At 47.5% G+C, this 11,273-nt stretch overlaps 2 protein-coding genes across 2 annotated transcripts in view; one reads left to right on the top strand and one right to left on the bottom strand.

Annotated features, from left to right (window-relative positions):
- The first annotated feature begins 4,469 nt into the window (after window positions 1-4,469).
- LOC135817896 (uncharacterized) lies at window positions 4,470-10,684 on the top strand. Its single transcript, XM_065331189.1, has 6 exons — window positions 4,470-4,644; window positions 6,401-6,699; window positions 8,146-8,503; window positions 8,932-9,261; window positions 9,702-9,849; window positions 10,289-10,684. Exons 1-6 carry the CDS (start codon window positions 4,611-4,613, stop codon window positions 10,368-10,370), a joined length of 1,251 nt encoding a protein of 416 aa, XP_065187261.1. The 5' UTR covers window positions 4,470-4,610; the 3' UTR covers window positions 10,371-10,684.
- A 221-nt stretch (window positions 10,685-10,905) lies between these two features.
- LOC135817886 (tRNA (guanine(26)-N(2))-dimethyltransferase-like) overlaps window positions 10,906-11,273 on the bottom strand; it is a 2,674-nt gene continuing 2,306 nt past the window's right edge. The window contains exon 1 of the mRNA XM_065331177.1: window positions 10,906-11,273. This exon is cut by the window's right edge and continues 2,306 nt beyond it. The gene's annotated coding sequence lies outside the window, so the exon portion shown is untranslated.

The following is an 11,273-nucleotide window of genomic DNA, read 5'->3' as shown; positions in this document are numbered from 1 at the left end:
CCTTTGGAATGCCAGACGATCTAGCTAGTCTAGACGTCACATGTGCACACCGTAGATGTACCGGTCGCTTCAGAATCAGAGTTCAGTCATAGGGCCCCGGGGATCCCCGGGACTTCGTCTTGAAGACTTCATGCATGCCATGCCAAACCTATTATTTTCAAGTGTGGCACGACCCCCTTCCTGACCGTTTTCAGCTCTCCTGTTCTCACGGACTTGTCAGATAAAGAAGGGTGCTGCTCGCTTTTAGTTTAGGTATCCTGTAGATTCCTTGCCAGCTTTGGCCAATGGCAATGGGTCACCAGGAGATGATCGTTACTTTGTGTGTTTGTGTGACCCAGAACGAGTAGAGACCCTGGATGGCTGGAATCCGTTGGATCATTCGATTCCTCACCGTGCCATGTACTTTGGAAGACCAATGTCTAGACTCCACATGCAAGGAAAAATGAGAAGCCTTCGAGGTAAACGGCAGTCATCTCAGACCACACCGTGAATCTGATCCGGAATCTTCGTCTTTCGATGTACAGCGCAACCACCTGTCCTACGAGCTAGCGCCGGTAGATACTTGCAGCCGTCAATGACGGTGACGCGGGTCTCGCTTGACCATGCAGGGAGTTGTAGTACAACATGTACAACTCCCTCCTTTTGACCGATCCCGAACGTGCTCCGCGATCCGAGTCTTGGCCTTCCGACTATTAGTATTATGTGGTACAAGCAGCGTGTAGTGCGTGTCAATGGTCACAAAACTCATAGTGGACATGCCGCGATGGGTATCCGGAGCTACGATACAGGCCGCCATTGCTACCGAGGCGGGTCCAGGCTCCGGAGAATGGAGCCGAAAGGCGGTGTGTGGTCGTGTGTCGTCAGCTGCAGCATGCAGATGGATGAGTCCTTGCTTTTTTAAATACTGTAGTCTGTAGTATAAGAAATCAACAACTTTGCTACTGATCGCCGAGTGTGCTGCCGATTCGGGCGAATGAAAACAGACTGGCAGTGAAGTCGTTACCAACTACTACTAGTACTAGCACGGTCTGACCTGAATAACAGTGGGTTTCGTGATTAATTATTACCTGGCCTGATGGGGTACTGCCCAAGCCTGAGGTAAAATGGGATCCGAGACACATAAGTCATTGGCGAAAGTATTCGGTGCATGCAGTATTCCCGGTGTACATGTACACCACTTCTGATTGATTGATTTTTATTTCACGGATCCTCCAGAGGCAAATAGATGCCTATCGAAGGGAGTTTCCTAAGTAAGTATGGAAAATGAGAAAGTATGTTCGTAAGGGAGAAGAGGTAGAAGATACATTAGAATATAGAGTACAGAAGAAGTAAATTCAGTACTTCGGGTAGTACATTGCATGCTAATCATAATGAGAATTAGAAAAGCAGCATTGCGGACTACTATAACTGACATATACACAAACTATTGAAACTATCATAGATGTGGTTAGCCTAGACACAAAAGTCAGGAATACCTTCTCGCACATATTCGGGAATATAGTGGACTTTCGTATAAAAAAAAAATAAAATAAAAATAATAGGAAATCGAGCCGGTTCCGGCATGTTCCACGTGAGGATCACATGGTCCCTAGCTTGGCAGCCGGCCAGCCTTGCTTTTGTCGGAGTTGCACAGCCATCCAGAAACGAGCACCAGAAGAAGGAGAGAGCACACAGTTTGTTCCTACCATACATGTACATTCTGGCCGTCCCTGGACACAAGTTTCCGGCAAGTTGACGAAGGGTTTACTTGAAGTAAAACATTGGTAAATACCACAGTTGGGTATGATCCAGCTTCTTAGGTCGAACTATGCCTGAAAGCAAATCAGGAACTGCCCACAACTACAGTAAGAACGGTTTTCTTGGAGGCCAAATACAATAAAGCTCAAGAAAGCTCAGACTCCTCGCAATCAACATCCTCAAAGCTTCTCAACAAGTACTCTCACTGCCTTCTCGTCAGGTGGAATCCAGGCAAAAGGAAACCGACCAAGGTTGAAGCACAAGGTTTTTTTAAACAGTTGTGATGTGATAGCACAAAGAAGAGAAGCCAGAATGGCACTGTAAAACACACAACATCATACACATAAAGGAATTACAAAACTGGCAGAGGGTGAAGAAAGTCCACGAAACCAAACAAGAGTGCAATGTTCTGCGACAATAGACAACCAAGGGACAAAACTAACGAGTTGTTGTCGCAGAGCATGTTTTTATTGACTTCTAGTGGTAGCGACTTCGGCGATGATTTCATAGGCAAGGACAGTGGACAAGGTGCTCCCCTCACCGGAGCTCACGCTTCCAAGTCCGCCGACTGACTTGACACTTGACGGACTCACAACTGCCATATATCAGTGTATACTTTATTTCAAGGATTCCCCAGAGGCCGTTTAGGCCTATCGAGGGGGTCTCCATTTCTGTACAGTTTGGATGAGAATATGAGAATACAAAGTGAGCAGAGAAGGAGAAATAACACGACCAATAGGACAACTGGGAGTGAGCAGATCAATGAGGAAAACAAGGAACATCAGTGAATACATTTGTAGTTGAACTTAGCCATATAAACTCAGCAATATTTATGATGGAGGTTATGGTAGGGGGCAGACAGTGTCAAGTGTCAAGTCAGTCTGCGGAAAGGCGTGAGCTCCCGTGAGGGGAGCACCTTTCCTGTACGACACCTTTATTGCCGTAGGCTGGGAATAACTATACATGTAGTATCTGAAATGAGTCATTGTGGAGATAGATGCACAGATGATACCGTATGATTTTCCTTGCTAGCCGTGGTTGGCTAATATTATAATATTCGCGGGATCCGCGTTAGCATCACTTGAATGTTCAGAAACACACAAGCTATAGCCTTCGCTTCCGCAGGCCACCACTATGCCTTTTCACCTTAGTGGCAGATGCAGACCTCACGAGTGAGTCAGGGGAGAGGAGGTGAGTCTCTCAACCAATCGGGCGTGGTTAGCTACATGTACATGTATAAAAACCTTGCAATCGCCACGCAAAGTGGTCATTGGTTACCCCAACCATGTATTGCTTGGAATAGACCTAAAATTGCTGCAGTCATACCCTACTCCGTACTAAGATTAGAACACTGTAGACCCGGTAGACTAGCACTTGGTGGTGGATAATGCTGGAAACATTGGCAGATTCTGCTCGAACTGAGCAGTGAACTTGGTAGAATCATTCAAGTCTTAGGGCAGGCACTTCCTTGAATTCTGCTCCATTTCTTTATCCACATACCAAACATGCATGAACCATACCAGAAAAAAAGTACCGAATTCTGCCAATATTTCTGCCGGCATTATCCGAAAAGGGCTACTGTAGATCCCAATGCTCAGCATCACTCTGCCGTACCAGTAGTATGCCCATTCTCCTGTCATGAACTCTCCAAGCCAAGGCCACGGTGTCCGCCTGCCTTCGCTCCTCAGTCGACTCGATGGGTCGTCACTGGCTTTGGTGGTCACAGAGAATCATACTTATTATATTAGTACCTCTGTCACAGAGTACAGCCTTGAAGTTGAAGTACTACTAGTAACTGATTACTTCCTTGCAACAAGACACAGTAATGTGTTCAGTAGACGCGGTACCTATACTGGCACTGGCTATACGCTAGGATAGACGCGTCCTACCTGTTTGACTGGGAATGGTGAACGTACAAGTGGGGGGAAATAAAGCTCGCACATGTTGTTGTTGTTGTTGTTGTTGTTGATTTTTATTTTACTTCGCAAGGCCAAACGGGCAATGGAAGCGAACTTCAAAGGGGAATAAAGGGGAATTTCAAAGGGGAGAGAGCTACGGGGAGGGAGAGAGACATCTGTGCCCGGCCAACACGAGACTTGAAGTGACTAAGGGTAACTACAGAGTGAAGTAAAGATAGCCTACAGCCTACAGGGGGAAATACAACGCCTATTGCCAGTATTTGCCACCTATCTTGCAAGCAAAAATGAAGAAGCCGCTGCCACCCGGTACCCTCCCCTTGCGCAGTTTTGACTTTTGGATGACCGCTGCGTGGGTCAGCGGTCGACGCACCTTCACCATGTTCACTGCTCCAGCATTCGTCTACCAATACCATGGACATGGTCCACCAGGTCCACTGCTTGCCGTCTTGATATGACTCTGATCTGAGTCTGAGTCTTGCCGTCTTGGTTCGACTCTTCCGCCGCGCCGCTGCGGTGACCTGGCCTGGTGACGTCTCGGGGTAAAACTAAAACAGTAAAAGAGTAGTAGTACTAGTACTAGTAGTACTAAAAAGTAAAAAGTCTTGTTCATCCATGATCCAGTTTTCTATGAATGACTATGTCGGTATGTGAGTCCCGGACCTACCGCCGTAGAACTACTGCCGTAGATCTACTGGTCCTGGACATGGTTGACATGCACTGTCAGATGCAACCTTGACGACGCTACCGCTCGCGTCCGTGAATGCTGTGAGTGGTAGATCTACTCGGTCTATGTAGTACCACTACCAGTCGTAGTGCAATGACGATCACACCAGATAAGACTGCGGAATAGTTTTCACCGCCGGTGGATACCATTATTAAATTTACTTGTACATTATAGACAGTAGTGGCTCAGCTTTTTGTAGCAGATACTAGCGGAACGGTACATCATCCACAATGTCGGCGGAGCAGAGCGATAGCGATGATGATGGTAAGCAAATCGGACTATGTACGGCGCAGTCATACTCCTGCACTGCAATTATTATTACTTTCTCGCTTTGTATCTTCACTGCTACCGATTGTTATTGCTGGACATTTTCATTCATTCTCACTTGCTGGGACATTAGTGTGAGTGTGAGGGCTAGTATCACGAACAGTGGCTCAGAAAGTACAATGTACTACCAAGAGTACAATCATGTACAAAGAAGCTCAAGGTCAAGCACATCTCTACTTTCAAGTACATGTACAAACAATAATATAATTCGGGCCTGCCTGTGAAAGGGCAAGTCTAAAAAGTAAAATAAAAATGTTAAAATGACAAATGAAAATGGTGTAATAAGCCAAACAGCGCGGTTCAAATTTCAGGTGACAATCCTTTGCCTCTGTATTACCGGCATAAATGGATGTGGGCATTGTTGCATGCAATTCCACTCTGTTGCGGATCTTCCTGGAACAATGTACAATCCGATGATGTACTGGTTACCATGGTTACGTTTGCCATCGTTACATTGCATAGGCACAGTGCTGCTGCTCAATGAAATGATAAAATCCGATTGCGTGAGCCACTGAGTCGTTTGCACTCGGCACCAGTTCACCACCCCAGTGTTCGCTGGTCTAGACTGAGCTGCACAGCATCCGGCGTGGCATTCAAGCTCACTTCATCTGATTCCATCGAGTAGCCGCTGACTGTGCTAGTACCATGAGTACTAAACATTAAACAATGCAAGTGCAGATCTCTGCAGGCTGGCCTGGCCTTTCAATGACTTAGTCAGGTATGAACACACAGAGACTACAGTAGACTCGTACGGCCAAGAACGCGGATTCAGAGGGCCAGCCTAGAAAAGTTCTTATTTTTCAGCGCCCCAGGCTACGTTCTTATTTCGCGTTACGCGTCCAACACGACCCATGACGCTCATGTACAATGCACTCTGCGCTACATGTACCGGTTGTACACTTTACATGCACGTGTAGTATGTAGCGCTGCACTGGGTGATGTTTTCGCGAGGACCCGACAAGAGTTTGTGGTTGCGGACTTGTTTTTCGTGTAAAAATGTCGCGTTCTTAAAAATCTTGGAGTTCGTTCTTAAATCCAGGCTGGGGCGTTCTTAGATTTCCAGCCTGGACGTTCTTGGGCGTGCGAGTCTACTGTACTACACTTACGTATACAACATTTCCCCGATGATCTGACAATAGCAGTAGGCAGGTTGTCGGCAACGCTACATGACAAAGCGTGCCACAGAGCCATCTTCCGTGCTCCCCCCCCCCCCCTTCAAAACGAATGCACAACTGCATAATGCATGGTATGACAGTTGAGTATAAAAATGGTTATAACCCCAAATATTCATGCTGTCCGACTTGTGTGAAGCGATGTGTATTTGCATAGCCATACCCAAACATCTGTCTCAGCCGACTCTGAGTCCTCAATTTGAAGCTGGCTACACTTGAACCTGAAACGGTACATAGTCATTGTGTATGTATAAAAATTACAGTATTCAATTATTCATGTGTGTGTGTGTGTGTGTGTGTGTGTGTGCGTGCGTGCGTGCGTGCGTGCGTGTGTGTGTGTGTGTGTGTGTGTGTGCGTGTGTGTATGTTTGTGTGTGTGTGTGTGTGTGTGTGTGTGTGTGTGTGTGCGTGTGTGTGTGTGTGCGTGTGTGTGTGTGCGTACGCGCTCTTGCGTATGCATGCATGTGGGGGTGTGGGGGTGCATACGGGTTCATGCGTGTGAATTTCTAACCGTACTGCAGTGCCACCATTGGAAGACTTTTCTGAACATTTTGCAAAGCTCGAACTGGAAAAGCGACAGGAACATCGCACGCCTGAGATGACTGCCGGTGCCTCACTTTCAGCTGGTGAGGATGATAGAAAGCAGCATCAGCCAACAGGGGCTGCTGTGTCTGGTGAAGAAGCAACAGCCACCAGGACTCCGCTGCTCCCTGGAAACGGTACTGGACAGGCGCAGACGATGTCAGAATTGCCTACGTCAATAGCTCGTGCACCTGAAAGCGTACGCCCAGCTTCAAATGGCGCACACTCCGGTGCTCAGGTGTGTAATGATGATGATTGCATGCCTCTGTAATACCAATCAGACGGGTATAAAATACGGTGATCCCGTGTGCTGAAGAATGTAGGGCAAACTAATATGGCTTGAAAGCTTTACATCACAGCCTTTGGATCCACTTGCAACCAGTTTTGTTTGGATCCATACATGTTTGGGTGGTTTTCATCATAGCATGGTGACACCGTATGTACATGATCCTCTGGTAGTAACTGGACTGGGCCCTCCCGGCCGGGGGTCCCGCGGTTGGTCCTGAAAAAGTCAAACCAGCATGCGACATAAGGGACTTACCTATCAGATAATATACTTCGCTATGGTCAGAGTGGATCCAATTTGGCCTAGAAGTTGTAATCTATTGACTTCTGACGGCATCACTTACATGTATATAGGCCAATAGGCAGTACCTGTACTAGTGTCACAGCCCGCATGGCTGCTCTTCGACAAGTAGTTGTAGCATCGGCGCTGCTATATGGCTACTATTGGCTGCACTATGGTCAGCAGTCACTACCCAGTGCATTGCCAAGGAGGATCCGAACCGGGATCTGATCCCATACGGTCAAAATGGCCATCAAGATCGGGGCTCTGCGAACCCGATGACGGTTGTAGTCAGGAGCACTGTTCTTCAACACGGTGCGTCCTCCGCCTTGTAACATCCTGTCAACCAAAATAAATATGTTATCTATCAACAAGGCTAGGCTTACATGTGGTGCACATGTATGGGATGAAACTTCAGAAGTCAGCATATGTGTAACATACGTCCAAGGCCTGTACGAATCTGAACTTGATAGCCGAGGTATAATGCAGGCTCCTAAAAAATGTACAGTCGACTCCACTTACAACGAACTCGTTTATAGCAAATTTCATGATAAAAGGAAACCATTGTCCTTGTCCTGGTTTGAACTGGTTTGAACTGATGCAAAATGGACCCTTTGTAGCGTGAAGTTTTCATTTTCAACAAGCCATATCTTGTAGGGCCGCATGTAAACCAAGTGTACTCATGCAGTCATGGCCCACAGGCCAGTCGTGGCATGTTGCTTGTGAAGTTGTAATGTGTGAGTGCATTTCTGTTATAAAGAACGGCGGCAATACAGAATTGTTTCTCCTGCACAATGGTGTTCGTGATATCAGGAGTCGATTGTACTTCATATGCCATGGTATGTTATACCCAAGGCACGTGATGCTTTTAAAGTTTCACTGCATGTTCCTAGCAACTGTTTCTATGACGACTGCAATTGTGTGACCACTTGAATAGGTGCGAGGTAGATTGGGTGCAGTGCAACACACCTAGATCAGACCAATCATGTGCACACCACTTGCAAAACACAATCGCACCATGAATATTTGCACCCGGAAGTAGAACACCGGTAATTTTATTACCCCCTGATTTACTAGTACACCATGAAATTGTGTGTGTGTTTTGTACGTTGGTTTCAGATAAAAGCCTCGGAGCACATCACACAGAAGCCAAAGGAGCAAATCACGAAGAAGCCGAAAGAGAATAAAACACAGAAGCCGACGGCGAACGCTGCAGCAGGTTCGGCAGGCTTTGCTGGCTTTTCAAAAGGATTTTTGTCCAGCGGTGGATCAGGCAAGAAGGCACCTGCTCTGAATGTTAAACCTGCTAGCTCTGCAAGGCAAAGCCCAGTGAAGGCCACACAAAAGTCCGATGACTCAATGCCCTTCATCAGAGCACAGACAAAGGGAGAGTCATCGAGCACAGCAAGCACACTCGCCTTTCCTGAAGTGCAAGAAGCGTTGAAAGCATCTGAGCCGCTTTTGGCAAACACGAAAGGTAACTTCATCTGCTTTCCAATTCTAACTACAAGTACATGAGCCTCAGAAATTTCCTGCTGTGCCTCCTCCTTTCTCCCCCCCCCCCCCCATACTTCAAGTCTTCTCGCTGCGACTCGTCAAGAAAAGACAAGTACGGAATCGCAGGTCAATTGCAGAGCCCACCCCCCCCCCCCCCCCTCCCTCTTTCACACACGCACACACATATACACACACACGTACACACTCTCTCTCCGTCTCTCTCTCTCTCACTCTCTCTCTCTCTCTCTCTCTCTCTCTCTCTTTCGGCCACTTTCCATGGTTTGAGTTTGGAGCACGCCGGGAGTTGGAGGCCGCAAGAAGTTCTACACGTAGCTGGCACTACCTGCTCAGCCGTGACATGATCCTGACTGCTGTGAGTGTGACCGTGTATGTAATCTTCACGTACAGAATGGCTAACAGAAGACCTCCAGCAGGCTCTGGCCAGGAACTCGATCCTGGGTCCACGGTTGGCCGATCCGCGATTTGCATCGGTCCTGGAAGACTTCCAAAGGGACCCGCAGGAGACACTTCGCAAGAGTCAGGGCAATGATGAAATGAAAGTATTCTTGCAAGAGTTCTGCCGAGTCATGGGTGAGCACTTCACACGCCTGGGCGAGTCTCAACCACCGAGCTCTACAAACGGTGAGCCGCAGGCTGATTTGATACGACCGACCACAACTACTTCACTGAAAGCATCCTCAAAGGGTGATTCAAGAACGACACCAGCTATCTCCGATGGTGAGTGAACTTTTGTGCTGATTTGCCGCTATCTCAAGCGATCTCAAGTGCCTACTTCAGGACATACTAGTACAGTTACGAGTACTGTCGGGCGCCGAAGAACGGAGCGCCGAAAAAAGAATAACCAGGCAAGAATTTTATCAAGCACAGCATACCAATGTATACACGGTGACTCGACTGTACATAGACTTTAAAAATAAGAACGATCTAGGCTAGGGGGCTGACCCCCCCCCCCCCCAGTTCTTCGGCGACCGACAGTAACTGTACAACGTCACGAATGTCACAATGACTATATTATTTGTGTGTCTCCTAATCTGAATGGTTTAGTTCCAGTGGCCAGCTAGATTGGTTGTCTTACTGGCTGTGCATCTCATGAAGCACATCTGTTCTGCAGCCCTGGCTTATGGTTCCCTTTGCTGTGACTCATCCATTGTGGACAGGTGCCGCCGGGTCTGGCTCGATGACGAATGCGGACCAGAGGAAGATGACGCGCATACTGAGCAGGCCGGACATACAAGAGATCTTGAAATGCCCAGAAATTCAAGCGATCTTTGAACTTGCTCGTACGAATCCAGCAGAAGCGAGCAGGTATGTACTGTGTTCGTCTATGTTCGTATAGGGCCTGGTCAGATTGTGGCAAATTTCCGTTGCCTGGCTCAAAAAGAACAATCGTTTGGGATTGATCAAAATAATGTTGTTTCAACCATGGATTCCTTCGAATTCGCTGGCCCCGGCATCCCCCAACTCCTTCAGTGCAATCACTGCAACCATTTTTTTGCATTTGTTTTTGTCTGTGGCCGCCCAGCACTTTCATATTGAAATGACAAGGCAGCCAGCACCTGGCTAAGCGGAGGGGTGTGTGTCTGAAGTGTGCTCATACTGTCCTACAGATAGAATAATGCTTGACACAGTATCAGTGTGGCCATCATGTGCATGTCAGATGCCCCAAGGAACTGCCCAGTCCACATGGTGTGTCTGTCGGTGTGTGCCACGTGTATGGTGCATGCGCTTTCGTGTCTTTCCGTAGACGCATGGCCTCCGGAGGACCGCAGATCCAAGGATATGTGAAAACGCTCGTGGAGGCAGGCTTGTTAGCCTTTGCTGCGTGAAGCGGTTCTGCATAGTGGACCATCCTGCACGCACGGCGCCACAAGTTGCTGATATTGCAGATGTAGAGCCATCATCATTGCTGCTGCCTGCATGTTCATTCTCAGCCTCGAGCTGATTTCAGCTCAACTACCACCGACAGCCACGCAGTGTGGCAAGTGCTCGACCCGGAACTCATACAGCAGCAGCAGCAGAGAATTACAAATCTGATCTTCTACACACTAACGTCTTCCACAAGTAGCTGTATTCTCTTAAGATTCCCTGTAGGATCCTTGACGAGAAGGGAACAAAAACAGTTGATACTACCTCTTGAGAACTGTCCTCTTGGTTGGATCTGTGATCTTGTGTGGATGCATGGAACACTTGCATATGCCGATGATGGGTACTGTCATCGTACCAACATTATTTTATATCCTAGTACATGTATCACCACCATCATCATGTTGATGACCATCATAATTATACCTAAGGAAGACAAGAAAAGTAGTCATAATGTCTTCTACACGCACATGGGTCAAAGACACACTCGGAGATGAGTCATACATGTATGTACCCACACTGGGCAATTATAGGCAGCAGGTATCATGAAGTACAAGAGGATGTGCCATGATGTTGATGCGAGTACTTCGAAGTATTCATGACAGAGTCAGAATAGCTGCTAGGTTACGGAACTTTGATGAACCCAAAGGAATCAGGAAAATAGCACAAACATAATTGTACTTTAAAAAGTCTCACAGTACAGAGCAGCTCCTGCCAGAGGGGCCAAATGCCGAGAGTCTGTCCAAGACGGGGCTGGTGAAAGTACATGTACAAACTTCTGCATCAACAGTACAGTAAGCGTACAGCCATGTTCACTGGCTAAACGCCTGGTAAGATTGCTCAGTGTACACACCGCTCCACATGAT

Source organism: Sycon ciliatum, chromosome 1 (genome assembly GCF_964019385.1).
Source record: "Sycon ciliatum chromosome 1, ocSycCili1.1, whole genome shotgun sequence".
In the NCBI taxonomy this organism is placed as follows: Eukaryota; Metazoa; Porifera; class Calcarea; order Leucosolenida; family Sycettidae; genus Sycon; species Sycon ciliatum.
Note: the sequence above shows the minus strand (reverse complement) of the source record. Positions and strands in the feature narration are given on the sequence as shown.